Source organism: Diabrotica undecimpunctata, chromosome 9 (assembly GCF_040954645.1).
Source record: "Diabrotica undecimpunctata isolate CICGRU chromosome 9, icDiaUnde3, whole genome shotgun sequence".
NCBI lineage: Eukaryota > Metazoa > Arthropoda > Insecta > Coleoptera > Chrysomelidae > Diabrotica > Diabrotica undecimpunctata.
Genome location: NC_092811.1, coordinates 78,002,398 through 78,026,740, shown reverse-complemented (window position 1 = coordinate 78,026,740; position 24,343 = coordinate 78,002,398). Strand labels below are relative to the sequence as shown.

At 32.6% G+C, this 24,343-nt stretch overlaps 1 protein-coding gene across 5 annotated transcripts in view; it reads left to right on the top strand.

The window, feature by feature from the left end:
* The window catches only part of LOC140450169 (myogenesis-regulating glycosidase), a 194,935-nt gene that overhangs the window by 107,464 nt on the left and 63,128 nt on the right, over positions 1 to 24,343 (top strand). For all 5 annotated transcript variants that reach the window (XM_072543620.1, XM_072543623.1, XM_072543621.1 and 2 more), the window contains 2 exons: positions 9,704 to 9,786; positions 21,473 to 21,620. In XM_072543620.1, coding sequence (XP_072399721.1) covers positions 9,704 to 9,786; positions 21,473 to 21,620 — 231 coding nt within the window. The remainder of the gene's footprint in view (positions 1 to 9,703; positions 9,787 to 21,472; positions 21,621 to 24,343) is intronic.

The following is a 24,343-nucleotide window of genomic DNA, read 5'->3' as shown; positions in this document are numbered from 1 at the left end:
CAATCTCGGCAATTTCTTTAAAACTTGTTCAATCTATTCCTTGTAGCATTTGCTTTATTAAACGTTGCCATTTGGCAGAAGCACTAGCAATTCCAAATATTAATCGAGTTAGTTGAAATACACATTTATGGGTGTTTAATGTAAGTAGATGTTTCATTTCATCTTTTATTGGCAAGTGTAAGTAAGCATTCGAAATATCTATTTTCGTATATTTCTCCCCACCTGCTACTTGAGAAAGTAGATCATCTGGTGTAGGTAATGGGTATTCATCCACTTCAATGTAAGGATTAATAGTGATTTTAAAATCACCACAAATGCTTATGTCCCCATTTTGCTTAACTACAGGAACAAAAGGAGTTGCCCAGTCTGAAAATGCTACTTTCTTTAAGACTCCCTGATTTACTAAGGACTCTCATTCTGCCTCTACTTTAGAGCGTAATGCAAAAGCTATATGACGGCCTTACAAAATTTTGCTTTAGTACCAGGTTTTAAATGAATCTCAGCCCAAACCGTTTTATTTTACCAAATGACTTTTCGAATAGATGTTTATATTTATCTAACAAAGTTGCAATTTCTTCATTTTCATGTAGAATTGTATTTACCTGATGTAATTTAATTTTAAGAGCATGTATCCACTTCCGACCAACCAGTGAGTAGCCATCACCATCCACCACATACAACTTTAGAGTGTACTTTGTTTCCTGGTGCTCAACCTCCACTGGAACTAAACCTACATTTTATTGTTTTTGCATTATGTAGTTAATTTAACATCAGATTTTTGTTATTGAAATGCAGAAAAATATTTTTCAAATATGTATTTTTATTTATGATTGTAACAGCTGTTTCAGAATCAATTTCAAAATTTAAAATGCTACCATTCACTTTTAAACATAAAAATTTTTCTTTTCAATTTCCAGCATTTACTTCTAACATCTCTTGAACAGAATTTACTAAATTTACTTGCCTGGATGTCTTTTGTTTTGCCTTTAGACAAACTTTTTGAATATGTCTACTTTTTTACAAAACCTACAATTTAAATGTTTTTTATTACATTTATCGGCTAAATGCGAAGAGTCTCCACATCCACTATTACCGCTATTTGACATTGTAGAAGTACTATTAGAAGATCTGCTATGATTATGTATTGTAGTAATATTAGTAAATTTACTAGTGTTTGTATATTTATGAGAACTTTTTGTTTTCACATTTAAGACATTTATGCTAGCCTTATTATAATTATTGTTGTGAGAAAATTGATTTCTATCCTTTCCTAAGGTTTCCATGCTTGCTGCAATTTCTACTGCTCGATCCAAGTCCAATCCCTTTGTTTTCAATAGCATGGCTTGTATTCTCTTTGACGGTAAACTAAAAACAAGCTGATTGCGTATAGTACTTTTCTAATGTAGGTATTCTTGTATACTTTCACCTTCTGCCTATCTTTGTGATTGAAACCTAAATATGTCAGCAATTTCAAGCGGTACGGGGTTGTAAAAACTATCCATTAACCTAACTGTATCATTATATGACTTGTCTTCACAGACCTCTGGAGCTTGTTTATCACAAAGCCTATCGTATGCTTCCGACCCCATGTAATGTAGTAAATAAATAGGGCAAATTGATTTCCTCTGGAATTTAAAAAGCTTTGTATACGCTTTCTAATCGTTTTACCTACCTTGACCATTTTGTGGCTGTCTGGTTAAAAGGTTCAACGAAAAACTGGAATGTAGAAACTTGTGTAGACATGACTAGAGTTGTAGCAGGTGTAACTATCGTTGTAGTCGAAGAACTTGTGGCTATAGGTAGAAACGTTGTAATCGAGCTAGTGCATGTAGTATTCGTAATGTTTGGCATGGTTTTCCTTTATCCTCGTCGCCAATTGTAGTGTCTTTCGTATTTGAAAGACAGACGTAATTGTAATTAATCACCTCATTAATATTGTAATAACGTAATGTAATAATGTAAAAATGTTTTTTATTTCGGAAAAGTCTACAAACGTGATCTTTTTATGAATCCAAAAGTGACATTTGTCCTTCAGCGTCATACCAACTTACATTTCTTATTAGGGAGGTTTTCACTAACATAACTTCAACACCTCCTGCAACATAACTTCAACACTGCCAAAATTGAACCAAGAAATAAATTCAACACCTTATTACCAAAATCAACACGACAAGCATGAGATTTATATGGGTCCTTTGCATTATCTATGCATACAATACACTATCAGTAAAAAGGCTGACTTTCGGAATAAACGCTTTATTCTTTCTTCAAGATCTACATTTTAGAATTTAGAAAGTTAATTTATATAAAAATAGTATATCTTTGTTGGCCGGAAACTAATAAATTTTATTAAGTAACTTAGCTGGTGGGTGGTCAAAATGCTTCTTCAGGTGCTGCTCTAGATTATTTACACCCCAATATCTTTTTCAAAAGGCGTCAGACGGAAGGTCCACAAACAAAGGCTGGGAAATTCACAAAATTATGGCCAGCAGCAAAAGTGACCGTTCCCTATGGCAACATTCTCTCGTTAATGACAAATAAATCCATTTGGTGCCTAGGGGACTGCTTTTTGATCACTGATTGTGCATTTGCAGGTTAGGGCCTCGCCCTTCTCCTGGGTGCCAACTAGAATTTACAGATCACACGTACGTGACAAAGTCTATATAAATCAACCTGGACGGTACAGCCAGAATATTTATATGAACAAAAAAAATTACACGAAGTTCAATGGCAACAGATAACGAAGTAGAAATTTTAATTGAAACGAACTAACTTTAAATGTTTTAAACATGGACGTATAAATAAATAAATCTTTATTTATACGTCCATGGTTTTAAATTAAAAAAATTAACAACTTGATAAATAATTTGTTTTGAAATTCAATATCTACAAAGAATGACTATTATATTAAAAATAATTTTGACAATTAGAGATGAATATGACAAACTAAAATATTATTTTCACAATTTATACTATTTGAGATAATGGAAATAGTTTTTGAAAATGAAATCAAGCATCACTATTTAAATTATAAAATTGAAAATTTATATACCAAAAAGAGGATGAACAAAGAAAATATAAATGGAGCGAATATAAAATATTTACTAAAATAAGAGCCGAAACAGCAAAACCGGGATTTATGAGACCTCTAAAAACAGAGAGTGGGCCTTTGAAAATAAATTCTAGAAAGTAGCGGATTTGTCCCCTCAAGCTTGTTGTTTTATAATTTTTTAAAAGCTCTACCATACAGATGGTTTTTAATAAAAAACAGCGAATTACTGTTTTAACGATGTGAAAAAGATCTTGTAGTTAAGTAGCCAACTTATTCAAGGATGCTTTTCCAAAGCATTCTCCTATGGATAAGGCGACAGAACTTTGCCTATGGATAAGGCGACGATAAGCACTTTGAGGAAACTGGACGAGTAAAAGATGACAATCTAACAGGTAGACCAAAAGCTGTTATAAGTTTCTTGCTCAAACATTTTCTCTTCCAAACACTGCAAATCTAAATGAAAACTTCATGAATGTGAGTAAAAATATAACTATTAGCTATTTTGCCACAACAAGATCCTATTTCCTTCCACCCCAATTCAAAGAAGGTCTCGAATTCATTCTTTTTAACACCAGTTGATAAATCTAAACTGATCTAAATGATCAGTAGTATCAAAAGCAAATCTTCCTATAGTACTGGTGGACTACCCATAAAAATTTTCTTAAATCTTCTAAATAATGTAATGGAAGTCCTGGTCTCACTAATCAATGATTCCTTTGAAAAAGGTATGTTTCCAGAGTTCCTAAAGACAGCCATTATTATTCCTCTTCGTAAGGGTGGTGAAAAATCCGATGTCTGCAACTATAGAACTATTGCCTTACTACCGGTCCTATCTACAATTATTGAGAGACTTATAAAAGCCCGACTTTTTTAACATTTTTTTAACATTAAAAAGTCCTTTTTTAACATTTTATCACAAAGTCAGTTCGGGTTTTTATCCAATAAATGTTTCAACAGCGATGCTGTTTTCTATACTACATGAGGTCTATCAAGCACTAAACAATAATCTTTATACTGCCACTGTTTTTTGTGACTATGCCAAAGCTTTTGATTGTGTAAATCACGGCGTTTTGATAAAAAAACCAAATTTCTACGGAATTCCAGTTATTTCTTTAAATTGGTTTCAATCTTACTTGAGGAATAAGGAAACAACTAGTTAGAGCAAATGATAGTGACTCTAGTCACAAAAGCATTGTATGTCGAGTACCACAAGGTTCAGTACTGGGTTCCCTACTTTTCCTTATCTTTATAAATGACATCACTAACTTAAAAATCGATGGAAAAATTTTTCGTTTTGCTGATCGTCCCCTTAATACTACAATTAGGTAACTCAAAATTTGCTATTTTTCAGGAGAGCAGTTTTAAATTTGAAAAGAAACAAACCGTGCTGTATTACAGTAAATGAATTTTTTTCTTACTATTTATAGCAAGAAGTTGAAATAAATCTAACTTTTGATTAAATGTGAGCGTTCTAAAGCCTTGTTTTAGTTTTTTTTGTTATTGAAAATCAAGATACCTAGTTGTAGCAATTAAAATTAAAAAAAAATTAAATATACCTAGTTGTCGACGTAGCAATAAGTACAACTTTTTAATACCAAAAAAGAAATTTATTAACATATTTTGATCAAAATATAACAAAAAAAGTAGAAGAACTTAACTAATAATTAAAGCCAATATTTTTCTTTCACTCGGTCTCACTGATGTCAGATTCACTTGATACTTCTCTTCCTGTTGCTTTAAAAGGCAGGTTTTCAAAATAATCCTTATTTTCCAGAGGAATTGCGGGAGGTTTGGTATTAAACAATGTCAATAGATCCTTGTATTTTTTCAGAGTAATAGGGATTCTGTCCTTATACAAAGGATTTGGCATTATTGTAGTTATATTTTGAGTCGATTTTGTCCTTCTCTGGCAATTTAAAGTTCTAAATTCTTCGTTAAAGTTTTCTTTAAATTTCATAATGGATGGTTCGCATTTAGAAAAGAACATACAACACATTTTCTGCCATGCTACTTGCTGCCCACTTTCGTCCTTACCTCTGAAAATTAAAATTTTATCCGCATGATTTTTCCAATCCAATATTTGTTCGTGAGTAATGTTATGAATGATGTACGGTTTATCTCCTTTTCTTCGGGCACATCTAGCAATTGTTTTCCAGTCTTGTGGTAAATGTGTTTTGCCTACTCTTTTGAACTCTGTTGAAATGGCTGAGTGCATGGAGTCACACTCCATTTCACTATGGCCGGAAACTAGAAAGTTTAGTTCAATGCTTTCCAAATGTGGAATATGTTGAACAGCTGTTAGCTAGCGACGTTTTTATTTAAATTTTGTCCACCACATCTATCACTACAACACTGAACCTGAGTTACTTGTTCCGGCAAAGATTCAAAGTATTGGTATAAACAAGTGGCAATCTCACAGCTGCCTCGTTTTCCTTCAACCTCGGTCCACATGAAGCAATCACCCTGTTTAGACACTGTATTATAAATGGTGAAGTTAAATACTTTTAATCTTTGTTTGTAAAATAAAGCGTTATTTGTTGGGTCATTTAGTACCAAAAGAACTTGTTGAAGATCAAAATTGCAACTTATGAATGTACCGTTAGAATTTTCTGCTAACTGTCTACTTAATCTCTTTTCATCACGGGCTCTGTTCTTGGCTGCTATGTGAGTGAGATATTGGGTTTCCATAGATGCTTTATCGCTTAAGGGGGAGTTGTAAGCCACACAAACCCGGCACTGATCTTTACGAGGTCGGTAAAAGCCAAGATTATATTTCTCTGAAAATACCTTTCTATACATGGCAGATTTAGCTGGTGTTTGATTGTTCTCACCGCATTCTTTCTTGTATAACGAATACATAAGGGTGATATTAAGGTCTGAGGATAAATATTTCCGTTGTGTTTTTGAACGGCAATAATGTGAACTGACTACAGGGAACTTCTCAATATGGTTTTTTACACTTGCCAGGATAGCAGGTGACGTGATCTTTTTTGTATGTTTTTCCCGATTGTCTACCAAAGTCGTGTTTTCTTCAATTCTCTTTTTCATAGCTATGTCTACAATTCCTTTTCGAATTCCCAGGGTATTGATAAACATGGTTTTACAAACCTGGATTCTATTCGCATTTTTAGGTAAATAGAATAAAATGGTTTTTTGACGTCTGGACTGTTCTGCAGTATGCCATTTTTTATCTTTCTTTTCTGTATGGCCATTAATAAAGTCTCGTTTTCTTTCGTAGGATTCTAACTGGTAATATCTTCGAAAAATCGACAATCTCTCTTCATAGGAAAATTTTTCTGTGCATTTTCGTTTACAGGTAGCTAAACAAGCATCCTTCATGACTACTCCTGGTACGTATTTACCCCTAGAAGATAAGTATGCTTCGCCGCGTTGTTTTCTTGATTTTGCAATATTTCTTTTCCAGTTTTGTTCATTTCGTTTCCTCTTTCTTGACTTATCTGTCGTAACAGGCAACTCTTCCATGTCATGCAAGTCGTTGTTAATAGTTTGAAAAGTTCCATTTCCGAGAGCAAGTTCATTGTCAGAAGAATCATCATAGTCCGGATTATATTCCGAGTGATCAGGAGAATAAGGATCAGAGTCTGTTTCCGAATCGTTATAACATTGTTTAGAAGTGGATGGAAGGACCTCAGTATTCTCATCTGAAAATAAAAAATACTTTAGTACTTTTTAAACTAAGTTTAAAGAAATGTTTATATTTTTAAATTTTGCGAATAAAAGATACCTATACGTTTTACAAAAAACAACTATTTAAAAAACTTTAACGAATCTTAAATAGTCTAATAGTTTAGTTTAGTCTTAAACCGCTAAAAAATGTAAATAATGATAACCTAAAACTTTTTAAAAAACAGCGTTTTACAAATTTATTTTCATAGACTTTACTAAATAAGTTCTAAAAATAAGTTCACCATAATATGCATACTCGGCATATTATGCTTATCACATAAAAATAGTATTCTACGGTATCAATTTTATATTTATGTTCAAAAACTAATGAATCGACAAATACCTAACCTATAAAAATAAGCTCTCCCACGATTTTAATAAATTATTTTTCCAAATAGTATTTAAACACTCACCTTTTGTTTCTGTTAACTGGTCACGTACTAATCTTAATATATATTTGGCTCTTGTAGACATTTTTACTTTTGTTTCAAAAAATATTACGAAAAATAAAGCAACAATGTCACTCACAACGTATGCTATGACGAACTGCACAAATAGGTATCTTTGATAGATCTAGATATAAGAATATCCGGAGGAGGCAACGCATAACACGAGTTACCCGGGTGCACAATTAGGTATGTCAAGTTAAACACTTGCTGCAGCAGAAATTTTTGGCGTTGTCAGTTGCACATTTAGATATTTCAATATGACCACTTTTAGCAACAATTTTTTTTTCGAACTTATGACATAGCTATTAGTGTGTAATTGGATTCTCATGTATAGAATGGGCATAAAACTTACCTAGTTGTAGTATTAAAAAGAGCGTCAAAAATTATATTGGTAACGGTAGATAACTCAAAATCGTAAAATTTCGAGTTACCTAGTTGTAGTATTAAGGGGACGTGATGATATCAATATTACCTGAAGGAACTCTAATATTGCAACTTTTAATAAAACTATAACTTCTAATGTACTACTGGTCCAACTCTAATTTACTCTCTTTTAACGTGCATAAGAGAGTAGCATTATCCTATAAAGGAGCTCTTCAACCATTGCTTCTTAATATCAGCCAGATCAGTATCGTTGATTCTGTAAAATTTCTTGGTATTTTTAAAGACAGCAACCTTAAATGGTCCTTTTATATCGATTTGTTAAGTAAGAAACTAGCTTTAGCTTGCTATCCAATAAGATCTGTTTCGAAGGAAATCAATTTAGCATCTTCCAAAATAACATACTTTTCTTTATTCGAGTCTGATCTTCGATATGGCCTTCCTTTTTGGGGTTCTTGTACAGCTGCCCAATCTAATGTTATTTTTAAATTACAAAAAAGAGCAATACGGTATATTTTTGACCTCAGTAGAATAACAAATTGCAGAAGCTATTTCAAAAATAATGGGAGTTCAACTATTGCCTCTCTATATAGTCTAGAAACTGTTTGCTTAATTCGTAAACACCTACATTCAAGCTTTGATGTGTATTTACCTATCCCGTCCACTGAGTTAGTAAAGAAATCTATACTATATTCTGCAAAAAAATTATACAGCCCTTGCAACTTAAATCTATAACTTCTTTCCTTAAGTTCCGTAAATTGACAAAATCCTATTTATCTGAAAGACCATATTATTCAGTGGAAGAGTTTCTTAACGAATAACTAAGAAATTACAGTTCTTTTAGGTACAAGCAACAAAGTATTTTTATGTATATTAGGGTATCAGATGCAAACTAGTTCGTAAGGTTTTATTATGCAATTTGCATTTTTTTTATGTTTTATTTTGTGATATTGACAATTTATGTAATTTTAGTAAATTTTAATTGTTATTGTTATTTTTTTTTTTTTGTAAGCTTTGTCCATAAACTTGTTCTTCAATTTTCAGTGACAATAAAGCATATTTCTACATAAGAATTCATTTAAATTCCATAAAATCAGTGTTGTAAGAAATAGTAGATTAGTGTTTATTGAGGTAGTGATGAATAAAATTGTAACTGACGAGAACTTCGTTAACAAGGTATGCATTTCCGACGAAGTAATATTTACACCGTGTGGTAATGTAAATCACCAAAATGTAAGGTAGTGTAGTGAGGTAAATCCACACTGGAGACGAGAAAATCATACTCAATGACCACAAAAACTAAATGTATGGTCGGGTATACTGTGTACTCAGTTAATTGGGCCGTTTTTTATAAAAGGAAATTTAACAAGCGAGAATTGTGATATGCTATTTAAAAATGAAATTGTACCTGGCCTGGAAAACAGGTTTGAAGCCAATTTTAATGAGATATGGTTTCAGCAAGACAGGAATCAAGCTCATTTTGGTGTAAACTTTCGGCGATATGTAGATCAGACATTTTCCGGACGATGAATTGGTAGAGTAGGTAGTATTCAATGCCCTCATCGTTCATCGGGGATACTTGAAAAATAGAATTTATAAAATAGATCAGCAAGTGTTGCAGAGCCAACGCAAAGAATTATCGATGAATCCATATTACATAATTTCTACGAAAACATGGAGAAATATAATAGCCACATTTTATCATCATTTAAGATATTGTCAAATTAATAACGGTGGACACACTTAATTAGACAGACATTAATTAAGCAATGTAATAAAATTTTAATTCATATGTTTAAATTTAATGTACCTACATAATTGAAATTAAAAAATAGTATTGAAGTGGAGAAAGGTACGATATACAGAGTGTTGTATTTAAAAAAACAAAGTGACTAATGATATCAGAAAAATGGTAAATTTGGAAGCGTTACAAAACACCAAATTTCAAATCTTCATATTGCAAAATAGTTTTTACTATCCCTGTTTTTGTATAATTCGGACCACCCATTTAATAAATAATTAGGAGTTTCCAGACTTTTGGTCCACTTTGTACATAAAGTTTGATAATTCTGTTAATTATTTTTTATAATAGGATTACAGTACATATAGATTTATTAAAAAATTGTATTTTTAGGGCGAGAGTTATGACACTAGTGCTGAAAAAATTAATACCACGATTCAAGAGGAACCGGAAGATGCAGAATTCCAAAATATCTCGTACGTATTATTAAATTGCAAAAAATATGTTGAAAGTTTAATTTCAATGATATTACGTATACTAAGTATATTAACAATATATTACCAACTGGATAACATGTTTTATAAATTTTATTCGCTAACACTGATGGCAGATACCAATTAATACAATGGTATACCAGTCGAAGTGCACATTCGTCTTAAAGTTCAAATTTAATTTAATTAAATATGATAGACCAGGGACCTCGAATAAAATTATCGTATTAAATTTATTAGAGGGCAGTAATAGCTTCTATTGCAAGTGCATCGTCAAATCGCTTAGCTCGGTAACCGAGTCCTACGATGAATCAACCGACCCAACGGTTTTTGTTTTGATATCTTAACGGTCATTAACACCAAAAATACTTCTTGGTCAAACACTCAGTTATAAGGATAAAGTGGTATAATTTATTTGTAGTTGAAAAATATTAGTACAGATATGAATTTTCTCTAGAATTTGATAAACTGTCGCCGATGCCTATAAATTAATTGCGAATTCCAGTTCTTATTAAACGCCAAATTTTTTCAATAACTAAATTTTTAAAAACGTAAAAATTTAAAGTTTGCAAAAATGCGTACAGCTTACTTGGGCAATTAACTGTATGAAATTAAAACGTGTTCGGAAATTAGGAAATTAAAATATTAATCAGATAACCATTTATGGTTGGCTAGGTAGCTTAACCCTCTATTGCCCCAATTTTTTTAAAACTCGAAAATTACTGCAGGATTATTTGAGGTCATTAATATAGAATATAGTATCACATTTTACCTGAGATAGAATTTAAACTCTATGAACCCTATAAACAAAGGTCCGGCTTGAGACGGAGCTGGGCAGTCAGTAGAGGCAAATATTTCAGAAGTATGACGTTGGTAAAATAATTATTTTAAAATTATGCATCTATTTATTACATAATTTTGTCTTATAACTATACTTTTACATTAGTTTTGTTGAAAAGTGGAAAAACAGTTTTTTGTTGCTTTGCAACATACATTTATTTTGCATTTTGAACAAATAAGAGGTTGACTCATTGTCATTAAAGTGCAAGAACAACATATCTCCTCGAATCTGTTCCTTCTCATTGTTTCCCGTATAGGTTCAAACGAGTTTCCAGACCAGTACTCTCGAACATTTGGATATCGATAAATTGACATATAAAATAGGATCCCTATAAATGTTTATTTGACCAGCATGCAAATTAGTTTCATTTGCCATGTGCTGGTACAAGTCTTCATTAACAAAATATCCAAAACAATTATATGGAGTTTTAAGCTCAGTAAAAGTACTTGGCAAATCATCGTTTCTTTTGAATTGTATTTTCTTTTTATGAAGTTTTATATGCTTTTTTCGATATAGAATATCATTGAATACAGGGCTTTTTATTTCTATTTTATTTGAGGATCCAAGAAAAGAATTGCTTGGTACAATTTCTTCTAAACGGTGACGTTTACTGGTATTTGTAGTCGGTCCAGGTATTGACTGTTCACTGTTTTCTGTGCTAGGTCCAGGTACTAACTTAGGAATTTCTGTTAACGCTATAGAAGCTTTACTTTCAATTTCTGCTCCAAATTTATAAACCACCTCACTGACTTTCCAGATCATCCAAGAAACCTTCTTCATCATCAGTATTTAATTCATCGTCTTCCAGCGAGTATAATAATCCGAATATATCGTCTTGTGACATCTCATAGAGATTCAATCGATCTTGCTGGTACATGCCTAAAAATAAACATTATTCTTATGTATGTGAAATCATTTAAAAAAAGTAAAAAAATTACTAGGACAATTGAAACATACGCAAATCTTATGGCAAATTTTCATTGTTATCTGCCCAAGTCCGCCTTCAGGCAGGCATGACTAATAAGGCCTCTAACGTTTTTATTTAGTAAATTTTTCTCTTCATAAACAATTTTCATGCAGAACAATACATTAAAAAGTTACCTGTAATTTTTAATTTGGATTATAACTACTAGAACTATTTTATTTATATTTTTAAAAATTTAAAGGATGCGACGTGCCCTACCACTACCAAATCTCACACTAAACTGAAAATTACAGTGTAAACATTTGTCTGATCGGCGAAATTTTGTAACTGCCGGTGTATATGCGATCTAGTCTAAAGACTGGTTTGGGTATTGCAGCTATAAAATACTTAGTAGTATTTGTGGAAACTTTTATTATGATTCGCCTTGAGGAGGAGTTGGGCACTAGGGGGTTAAAGGTCTAGAGGCCTAGGTAGCGGTCTTCGATATAGCACATTAAGAAAAATCATTTATAGATTAATAAGAGTTTTTGAATGGGGTAGGGTCAATACTTTTAACAATATACCCTTCGCCCTAGATAGTTTGTTGCCATCATACATGTATTTAAAGTACTTGAATGTCAGATTCACTCTCAGCTAAATAGGTGGCAGACATATATGCTCTTTAAGCAATAGCCAGTTTTGTGGGCTAGATTACAGCTACATCTAGAAGTTTTAGGTATTCGATAACTGTGTGGGAACGTTTTGCAAAACTTTTGATACCAACTGGATGTATTCCAGTTACCGTGGATATAGCAAATGAACAATATATTACGTTTTACGTGTTTGGATCTTAATTGTAAATAAATCGCACATATTTTATATATGTTAAATTTTAATCTTATAGTTACAGGTGTCTTTCAGGTTTTACTATCTATAAGTTTTTTTAGTTTTAGTTTAGTTTTAGTTTTAGTTCCATTATAATTGGGCCGACCAAATAGATCACGATAAATATATTCATACTACGTTAACTGATAGACAAAAAGCTGATGTAAACAGGTTTCGTAGATCTAGAGCAAGCAATTAATAAGTTAAAGCAAGTTTTTAACAAGAGAAAGCTTGAGGATGTAATCTACCCATTAAAGAAAACGATGATAACAAGTACTACGTGAAACACTTTAATATTAACAATAAAACAAGAATAAGAGCAGAATGAGAAACAGAAACAGAATTATAAATCAGGTGATCAATTTCAAAATACAAAAACCAGAATCAAAGCGTTCAACTCATAGGCCCTCAAAAGGTTCGTATGACAGCTGGACATCAACTTCATAAGAAGGCAGATTACAGAAATGACAGATCCTCTCTCTATAATAAGAAAACAAATAATCTGTTTAGTATTTCAAGGTTTTTGTTATGAAATGAAGAATCTGATAATTTGACGATTCTAATTTTCATCTGTTTTACCAAGTTAAGCTTGTGGAGTGTTTGTGATATAAATGGTAGTGTAAATACCTCCCTAAATGAATAGGTTCCTCATATCAATCTATTTTAATATTATCATTTTGAATCGCTTATTATGCTAATATCTAGAAAGGGTACTGAAAAGTTAGTATCACTTTTCTCTATTGGTAATTGGATTTTTGGGATAAAACTGTTAAAGGTGTTTAGTAATTCATTAGTTTTATCAGATGACATAGTCAAGATGATGTCATCAACATATTTTTTGATGAAGAGAATATTAAAGGATAAGAGAGGAACAAAAGGAAAAGAGAGTTAGTTAAGATTTGATTTCACGTACAGGGCGCCTGTATATCCGCTTATACGTATTTCGGCCTAATACTCCTCTTCAGAACAGCTTTCACAGTCGCTCTGATTGTGAAAATAATTTTTTTCTGTCTTAGGAAGCAACTCTAACATGGCTTCGTATAGACGCAAATAGCGACATCTGATATAAAAATCCGTAAACTAATTTTCGAAACCAAATTGAGAACTTTGCTTTAATCTGTGCCTTCTAAGAATTGCAAGGCAAAACAGACGTTGATAAAGATGTTATTAGAGACATGGGGAATCTAAAAATTGCATTCCACAACATATATCTCCTTAACTAAGCAAAATTCTTAGCGAATTGATTTCTAGTACTCGTACAGAGTATATCGAAATAAAAAGGAAAAGACAGTTAAGATTTGATTTTACGTAGAGGGCGCCTGTGCATCCGCTTATACGTATTTCAGCCTAATATTCCTCTTCAGAACGGCTTTCAGCCGTTCAAAGCCGAAGCAAAGTTCTGAATTTGGTTTCGAAAATTAGTTTACGGATTTTAATAAGAGAGGAATTACAGTATCTAACAAACAATCCATAACATAAGCAGCAATAATAGGAGAGATCTTTGCGCCCATAGGGGTACCGAAAATTTGTTGATAGAATTTTTTATTGAAGGAGAAATAAGTGTTATTGAACAGGAATTTGACGATGTTGATAAAGTTGTCAGAAGAAAAGAAGCTACAACCTCTAATCAGTCGCATTTAGCTTCTATAACAATTAAGTCGATCGTAAACAGCAGATATATAAACTCTATAACCTCACTTAAAACTTATCCTGATGCATTTGTTAATTTAAACCATAATCCGTTAGTTACTACCGTGAAAATAAAATTAAAAATAATTAAACTCAGAAGACAAGAACCAAAAATAATATCAAAATGCTGAAAGCGATGAAATGACAAACAAATAAAAAAAAAATGTGAATTTTAATATGCAAAAACATAGCTAATAAAATAACAAACAAATTATGGACGCGAATAAAAAGTTGAATAACATAAAAAACATATTACTGAAACCATCTTAAGAAAGTTTGATACAACACAGAATATAGGCTTAAAAACAATGGATAACAGAAGAAATACTACTGCAGATGGAAGAAAGAAAGAAATATAAAGGAAAAATATACAAAAGTATAAAGTGATACAAAGAATAATTATTAAGGAAAAAATTAGCTAAGGAAATATATTTGATGAAACAATGTAAAGAAATAAAAGAACTAAAAAAAAATATGCTATAAGAAATATGCACAAAAAAATAAGAAAAGTGACCAAAACGGGTCAAAAAGTCAACCAGGATACATAAAAGAAAAGACAGGAGTACGGCTAATAGATTTATCCAAGAAATTAAGAAGACGAGAGGAGTACGTTAGAGAAATTTTCCAAGATGTACGAGGTGAAATAAATTTTATCAACAAATTTTCGGTGCCCCTATGGACGCAAAGACCTTTTCTATTAATGCTGCTTATGTTATGGATTATGTGTTAGACACTGACATTGCCGTCTTATCCTTTTAGATTCTCTTCATCAAAAAATATGTTTATGACATTATTTTAGCTGTACCATCTGATGAAACTGATGAATTACTAAACACCTTCAACAGTGTCATCTCAGAAATTCAGTTTACTATAGAGAAAAAGAATAGGTACTAACTTTTCAGTACCCTTTTTAGACACTAGGGTGATAAGAGATGCAAATGTTAATATTAAAATATATTTATTTCAGAAACCTACTCATTCAGGGAGACATTTTATGTACCATTTATATCACAAACACTCCATCAAAGTCAACTTAGTGAAACAAATGAAAATCAGATTAATTAAATTATCAGATTCTTCATTCCATAACAAAAACCTTGAAATACTAAACAAATTATTGTTTTCTTGTAAAAGAGCGAGGTCCTATAATTTTTGTAATCTGCCTTATTATGACGTTGATGTTCAGCTGTCATATAAACCTTTTGTGGGCCTACCAGCTGAACGCGTTAATTCTAGTTTTTGTATTTTTAAATTCAAAACCTAATTTATAATTCTGTTTCAGTTTCTCATTTTGTACTTATTCTTGTTTTATTGTTAATATTAAGAGTGCCTATAAACAACCATTCTCCGAATTTTTTGATTTAAACTAATCACTGCACGATATTTTAAGTTTGGGAATATTTTTAAAAATTTACGGCAAAGATGTACTTGATTGAAGTTACAGCTTTTATCGTATCTTGCTTTATATTCAAGTATTATAACAAGTAAGAATATTTACCTAAATTATCTGAAATAATATTTAGAGAAAAACAAAAACAAACACATACTTTAACATCCTGTATTTCTTTAACGAAGCATTTTTGGACACATATTTATTGCATTCTTTGTTAAGTTACGAATCTTGATTTTCTAAGGTACTTTAAAAGAGCTTATTATATTGATGTTATTATTGATTGCAGATACAATGCGACAGAAAATACAATATAGGCCATATAGAAACATATTTGCATCAAGAATCCCTAAAAAGGTTTACAAATAATTATAAGCAACAAACAATCATTGCAGAATGTTTCCAGTCAACTTCGGGATATTGATATCCCACTAAATAAAATGCAAAATGAAAGTTTTAAATTATTTTTAATTATATTGATCAAGTTTACAAGAAAACCATAAAAAAGTAAAAACACTAGTCGGTAACAATTACATCTGGTTTGCTGTGGACGAGACTACAGATATTTGTAGAGGGTAAGTCGCTAATGTAATCATAGGCGTACTTCACAAACAAACCTTGACGAAAGGCTATTTAGTGTGCTCAAAGTAACTGGAAGCAACAAATACATTACAATTTGAAGATTCGTAAATAAAGCTTCAACAGTTTTTTATCTTCAAGAAGCTGTGCGCATGAATACAATAGTATTAATGGTTTCCGTCGCTGCACCATATATAATCAAAACTAAATGTTTTTGTATCCAAACCTAATTTACTGTAGCACTGTAGTAGGTGATAATATACGGCTGCAATTTCCACTTGATAAAGGTTGATCGGCCTTTTCACTTGAAAATCGGCCATTTTCTATTTTAAACGGAAAACCCATTGAATATAAAAATGAATCCGGCGGTAGTAGCAAAGTATAACTATGTATGCACCGATAACCAGTGTGGACGTTGAAAGAAGCTTTTAAATTTATAAATGTTTTGAATGACAGGTGCCGAAATTTTATGATGGAACATTTAAATGAGTATTTAGTTATTTCATGGTTCAAACAAAATTAATATATATTCCTTTATCTAAGATGTGCCGATAAAATTAAGTTAAACTATTTTAATACGTCACATTTACGTCACATTAATGTAATGTTAAGTAAAAATAGCCATTTTTCATACCACAAAGTAAGTGTAGAACTTATGCATTGTAAATTACCTCAAAAACAAAACATTTGGTTTAATAGAAAATATGTTTTTAAAAATTGTTAAACTAGTTCTGCAAAATATTGTCTAATATATAATTCACAATAATGTTACCTGAATTTCACCTTGAAATTAGGAAAAAAGAATCCCTTAATTTCACCATGAACTTGAGGGAAATTGTCTTTTTTTTTACCTGCCTTAATTAAATAGTTTTGTTGTTGATCTTCATTAAGAATACAAAACTCCATTTTCTATGGTGATGTTATGAAATACTGCTTAATTATCTTTCCACAACATTCCTAGTTCGTATGGAAGATTCATTAAAAAGATTCTCAGCTTCTGTTCTAGCATCATGTCTAGCCGTGTCATCAAATATGATTTCAAACTTTAACCACACTGGCCAACTATAAAAAATAGTATAAACCTAACAGTCTCCAGCTGCAATTCTTTGTATACCACTATTATTAAATGTTGTTTGGTCATGTACAGAACCCATTCATTTTGCAACAATATTTCTAGTTTTTAAACTAGTCACCGATTTTTTGGACATTTAATGCAAAAATTTTTTTTTCTGAACAATATATTTCTGCATTTGCACCTCCTAAGAATCAATTCGTATTAAAGTACAAATAACTGCAACTATGCATCTTGGAAATCATAGAATGGCAAAAAAACTCTTCTTCGACTTAGACCACTTTATCATATGTTTGATATATTTTTAATTCTTGAAGGTGTGTTCTCCATACACCCATATAGTAAACTACTGATATTTGCATTTTTTCAAAGGCAAAAAATATTATTGTTAAAAATAACTGTTGGACTGGTGTAACAGCTGCTTCCCTAAAATATGTGCTGATTAGTATTTTCTCTATATACGAGTAAATTAGAACATTAGTGTTGGTTGGTTTGACTTTTTAATGATTTTTTTATTCACTGATATTAATGTGATAAAAAATTTTATTATATCTTAATGATATTACTTACATCTTTATTAAGAAGTTTTATTAAAGGTTCAATCTGTTCAAATAAAGACATAACTGTATCTTTTCTCAAAAAAATGCTTTCAAAGAAATATAAATTATTATATTATTCATTATTTTTCTGTAATCTTTTGAGTATTGTACAAATATAATTTCATTTTTGAATTAATTCGAACTTGAAGAAGGTATCAGCATCATTTGAAATTTGTAAAGACTTAAATTTTAAACAAACACAATTAAGATTTGGAATTTTGAGTTTATAATGTATAGTTGACAGATTTCTACCATTTAAGTTAAAGTTGGGTCGTAGTAGGTATTATGAAACTAAAATTTACACCTAAAATAGACTTTTAATTTATTTAATGTTCACTTTTTCGAATGGGTGATTTTAATGCACGAATCGGAAATGAAATAGTTTCAGGAGTAAAACAAAGATTTAATGAAAACCATATCCATGCAAATGAAGAATGCATGGCTAATATCTGTGCTTTTAACGAACTGAGAATCAATAATACATTTTTCGGCCATAAGCTCCAGTATAAATATACATTTGAAAACTCCAGGGGGCACAAATCGATGATTGACTTACCTTAAACTCAGCAGACGCAGGGAATGAACACAAACCAGTACTAGCAAAAATAAGGATGAAAATAACACCAAAACATTTTCTACAGGAAATCACCGAGGAAAAATTCAAAGTAGAATCAGTGTGGAACGACTCTACAAGAAAAATGTAACAAAGAAGGGTAGCACAGAAGCGACAGTTGAAACAAATAGACGACATCGAAGATATAAACGCGAGATGGGAGAAAATTAAAAATAACATTGAAGAAGCAGCAATAGAAGCTCTAGGCTCTTTTTTTTTTGGAAGGTGAGAATCTGCAAAAAGACCGCCTGGAAAGTTGTCCCAGGTGTGTCGGATTCAGTCGACTTCACCGCGTGGCGAGGCTGCCTACCGACTAAACTCATCCCCTCTTCCTCCAGCCGACGGGTCCGGAACCGCACTTAGCGTGTATTTCTGACTCGCCGACCTTACTCTTAATTCCCTCCGGCACTTTTCGCTTGCATTCCATTGGTTTGGCGGCCACCTATCCTCCCCCCTCCGCAAAAGCCTCGCGGCAGACTGATTGGTGAAGCGACCGTCCGGCACAACTCATTCGCGGGTCGAACGAGTGGGCTGCCCTCCCTCCATGATGGAACTATCAAGACAGAACCAGTTGGTAATTACGAGTATCGCCAAACATTCTTATTTTCATTAATTCATTCATTCAATACACATATTTATTCAAAACTCAAGATTTAAAACACGGAGGCAGTCGGCGTAGGTTGGATGTAAAAGGTCCTCCCCTGCTAACTGCCCCAGGACGGATTGCCCTTGTCCTGCCCTCACACGGGTAGGACAAGGAAAACATAAATCAAAACAGAATCAAAACAAGAAACACAAGAGGCACTCAGTCTGAGTCGGATGTAAAAGTCCTTCCCTTACTAAATGTCTCTTAAGACATACACCACAGTTAAATAAAGTTAGAGTGAAAACGGTAAAATGTTGTATAAATAAAATTGGTAAATAAATGAATAAATAGATAAAACAGAATAAATAAAAAATAAAATAAAATAAGGGCCGTCAACGTAGTTTGGATATAAGGGGTCCTCTCCCGCTGACTGCCTTACATAACACAAACACGTTAAAAAATAAATAGTGACGATCGGTCTTCCCGCTTGCAGACGCCTCTCTTTTTCCTCTTTGTGTTTGATTGTCTTGGTAACAAAAGCAATGACCAGGTCGAAGTCTCTCTTGCTATCGAGAGCTTTATCGATTAACTCGTGAGGCTCGCCTAGAGGGGATCCAAGACCCAGCTGTAGCTCGGTACGCCCTGCATGATATGCAGGGCACACAAACACAACATGTTGCGCGTCATCCACCACTCCACACTCGGGACATAGATAGTCCGCGGTATTCCCTATACGGTGGGTAAATTTCCTAAACGATCCATGTCCCGTCAAGAACTGTGTAAAGTAGTAGTTACGTGCCGATGCCGGCATTTGTACCACCTCACCACATCCAGAATCGGGGATCTCGTCCAGGCCGCCTTCCCGACTTCGGCTGTCTATTCCGTCTGCCACGTCTACAGACTGCTCATCCTTTTCTGTGGCCCTGAACCTATTGCCCCATTGCCCCTTCGGTACATTTGGACTCTTTCTCCAGCCAGAATATGCACCGGTACAGAACCAGTCACCACCTCTAAGGCTATGGTTGATACGGTTCTGTACGCGCTGCACACCCTGATCAGAGGTTTTCTCTGAGCCCTAAGACGCATATCTTTGTACTTTGTTATTCGAAGGACCTCGTGCCACACTGGGGCCCCGTACAACACTATGGACAAGATTTACTGCAGCATTACCGTCCTTTTCTGGGATCCCGGACCCCCTATATTTGGCCTCAGTTTATTTGGTGTGGAGGTCCTTTTTTATGCCTTCCGACATGCTTCTTATATGTGTTGTCCGAATCTAATCCTGTCGTCAAATATTATACCTAAGTATTTTACTGTCTTCTGGGGTCTTATTGCGAAGCCTTTGTATTCAAATAAAATATCATTTCTTGTTCTCGATCCCCTCAAGATTATGACTTCCGTCTTCTCTACTGCTAGCTTTAGGTCATTTCTTTCTATCCAGGCCGCGGTCTTTCGTATTGCTCTATTTACTTGTCTTATTATTCCCCAATTCGTATTGTCTATTACTAGTAAAGCTAGATCGTCCGCGTATGCAATCGCTCTCACTCTACTCTCCTTGTTTACTTCTAGTACCCCGTTATATAATATATTCCATAGTAAGGGTCCCAGGACTGACCCCTGGGGTACTCCCGAGGTCATCTCTTTCTTCTTTTTTTTTTTCGATATGCGTACAGTCAGATAGGTAGCCCTTTATTATGTTGGACATATATTCTGGGACCCATTCGACGATTTTGTCTACTATAAGGCCCCAATTTGCTGAACTTAATGCATTTTTTATGTCCAACAAAACAAGGACCACCCATCTTTTCTTGCTTGTTTTGGCCGCGTCCCTTATCCAGGTCGCCGCATCGATCGTCGATCTACCTTTACGAAACCCATACTGTTGATTTGATAACACTCTCATATCTTTCAACAATTAATGTCTATATTTTATTAGCTATTTTTAATTTAAACCTGCTTAGAGTAAATATATGATAACTAGAAACGAATTGATCGAGAGTAGTGAGTCGTTGCGAAGACCCTCCATTCCATGATGCTACTCGTGACGACACCATCTCATGGTGCTAGGTCTGTGACGCTCACCTCAGCATTTCACCATAGAGAAAAAAGTAAAATACAACGCCAGTATAGAAGCATTCCTTAAAAAAAATTTTAGACCTGAAATTAATAGATGACATTACAAAATTACGTATCATCAATTTGTAAACGTCTTCTTATCAAAAAATATAAAGTAACTTAGCATTAAAACTGTAACAATTTTATTACTTCATTGTTATATTTTATTAAAACTTTCGATGTTTAAGTTACTACTCCGCCAATGACTTAAACATTATTAAATAAAGAATAATCACATCCTCTTATACCAACACTTTCTTGTTACTTAATTTAATTCATTCCCTCAGTCTGACTTGTTCCTTCGAAAGATTAGACACATTCAAAAAAAGATAAATATTGGCGAATATTTTAAAATGCGTAGCGGTTAAGAAAGGTCATTTATTTATTTACCTTTACAGTGGCTACCCACGTAGTGTAAGGAGGAAATCGGTACTTAGTCCCAGAATGTTGAAACCGCCAGAAGATACAGAGCTGGGAGGTAATTCCCCGTCTAATTCGATCACTTCTATTAATTCTATAGCCAGTTTACTTAGGGAAAAAATTCAGGTAAGTCAAAACAAAGTATTAAATAAGCAAAATAAATAGGATTGTGATAAGTTTCACACCTTTTGTTTGCAATAATGTTGCTACAATTTCACATACTGCTAACTTATCTTCAACATATATATATATATATATATATATATATATATATATATATATATATATATATATATACAGGGTGAGTCATGAGGAACTTTACATACTTCTACCATATGTAGAGTCCCTCAGGGAGCATATCATGTGGCTACTAAAAAATGTCAACTCCTCTTCTTTATTAATTAACAGGGTGATTTGTGTAATTGACCATTTATTTCATTTTACTGTAGTATTTATACGGCTCATTTGATTTTTTTAATTTTTGCATGATACAGTACACTACTATCAAGCATTCGACTGGTATTAGCTAAACTAAAAAATTCCAGGACTGGCTTTGGAAAAATTAATTTAGGGATTCGTATTAAATATTACACCCTGTATAAATTTTTTTTAAAATGCAATAAGTGATTTTCAAACTAAATAAATAGCTAATGAAAACGACATATGCGACAATATTGTCGCACTTTTATTAAATTTTCAGTGAACGATCAAATCTTACCAAAAATAGAACAACCATAATGAAGTATCAAATTATAAGGTAATTAATTTAAACAAATGTTATAAATTTCAAACATTTTAATTGAAATGATAAACTGAGTCACTGTACAACAAAAAACAGTAACTACTAACAATAACGAAGAACAATTTAAAAAAAAAACTAAAAATATGTACATAGTTATGATAAACCCATAAATTATAACTGGAAAAGATACAATAATGGTAACAAAATAAAAATAATTCAAAATAGATTTTCGAAATGGGACCCTGCAGCCTGTACACATTTTTGTTGCCGAATTGTTAATTGACGTATTGAATTACGGATACTCTGGGGATCGTTTCTAATAGTATTACAACAATGTATAATTCTATCAATTAATTGTTGTCGGTTATTAATATTCACTGCGTAAACTAGTTGCTTCAATCGTCCCCAAATATGGTAATCAACGGGATTGAAATCAGGGGATCTTGAAGGCCACGAAATAGAACCTGCACGTCCTATCCACCTGTTGCCATAAACATTATTGAGATGTTGTCTCACTGCCAGTAAAAAGTGTGGGGGTGCCCCATCATGCTGAAAATACATCCCTCGGATAGCAACGTTCGCGTTGGCAAGCAAATTCGGCAAAATATTTTGTAGAAAGTTCAAATAGACCTGCCCTGTTAAAGAACCATCAAAAAAGTGAGGACCTACTAATTGGTTATTTATGACACCAATCCACACGTTAACCGAAAACCTTAACTGAGAACGACGTTCTCGAATAGCATGGGGATTTTCTTCTGCATACACATGTGAATTTCGTGAATTATTTATCCCGTCTCTGGTAAATTGGGCTTTATCTGTAAATAGTGTCCTGTATAGCATTGGTCGATTATTGTTAATCCATCTACAAAATTCCAACCTATCGATCTCATCTCCAGCATGTAGTCGCTGAACCATTTGAATGTGATATGGGTATAGATTATTTTTTTGTAAGACTCTACTTACTTTTGATTGAGTAACATTGAGTTCTCGACTTACTTGTCTAGTGCTTATTGTAGGGTTCATAGTAACGGCGTCCATAATGTCATCTTCCTGCGCTTCATCTACATGTCGCTCTGTTGTTCCACTAGGAAAAGTGCCATTTTCTCGCAAATAATTAAAAACTGACCCAAATGTTGGATGACTGGGAGTTCGACGATTAGGAAATCTCCTGCGATATTCTCTACTAGCAGCCCAACCATTCCCATTACAGAATCCATAAACAAATATTATGTCTGCATATTCTGTGGTCAAAAACTGATGTGGCATTTTGAACGAAAGTAACAAAAGCTCTACCAAAACTAACACAATGTACTTAACGTAGATATGACAGAAGAAATATGTATTCTTGTACACATAAATAACAATTGATAATGACAATAATGACAATGGGTATGAAATATCAAGAAACGTCAAACAGTCAACGCCAACCTTCATTTTAAACTTTTTTAGATTTATTTTTATTTAGTACAGTTGATGCAATGTATTATTATTTGACATAAAATTTTAATCATTTACAATCAACAAAAACTAACACATACAAGAGGTTTGACTTTTTAATCAATTTAATTTATTATTTATCGAAAATAATGTCCAATACAATCTATGAGTAAAAATTTAAAATTGAAAAACAATTGATTCTATCGTAGAGATAATACAAAGTGACAGTAAAGATGTTAAATTTCTACGTATTAGATTATGTTGTAGAAACTCATTTTAATTAAAATGTTTGAAATTTATAACATTTGTTTAAATTCATACCTTATAATTTGATACTTCATTATGGTTGTTGTATTTTTGGTAAGATTTGATCGTTCACTGAGAATTTAATAAAAGTGCGACAATATTGTCGCATATGTCGCTTTCATTAGCTATTTATTTAGTTTGAAAATCACTTATTGCATTTTAAAAAAAAATTATACAGGGTGTAATATTTAATACGAATCCCTAAATTAATTTTTCCAAAGCCAGTCCTGGAATTTTTTAGTTTAGCTAATACCAGTCGAATGCTTGATAGTAGTGTACTGTATCATGCAAAAATTAAAAAAATCAAATGAGCCGTATAAACACTACAGTAAAATGAAATAAATGGTCAATTACACAAATCACC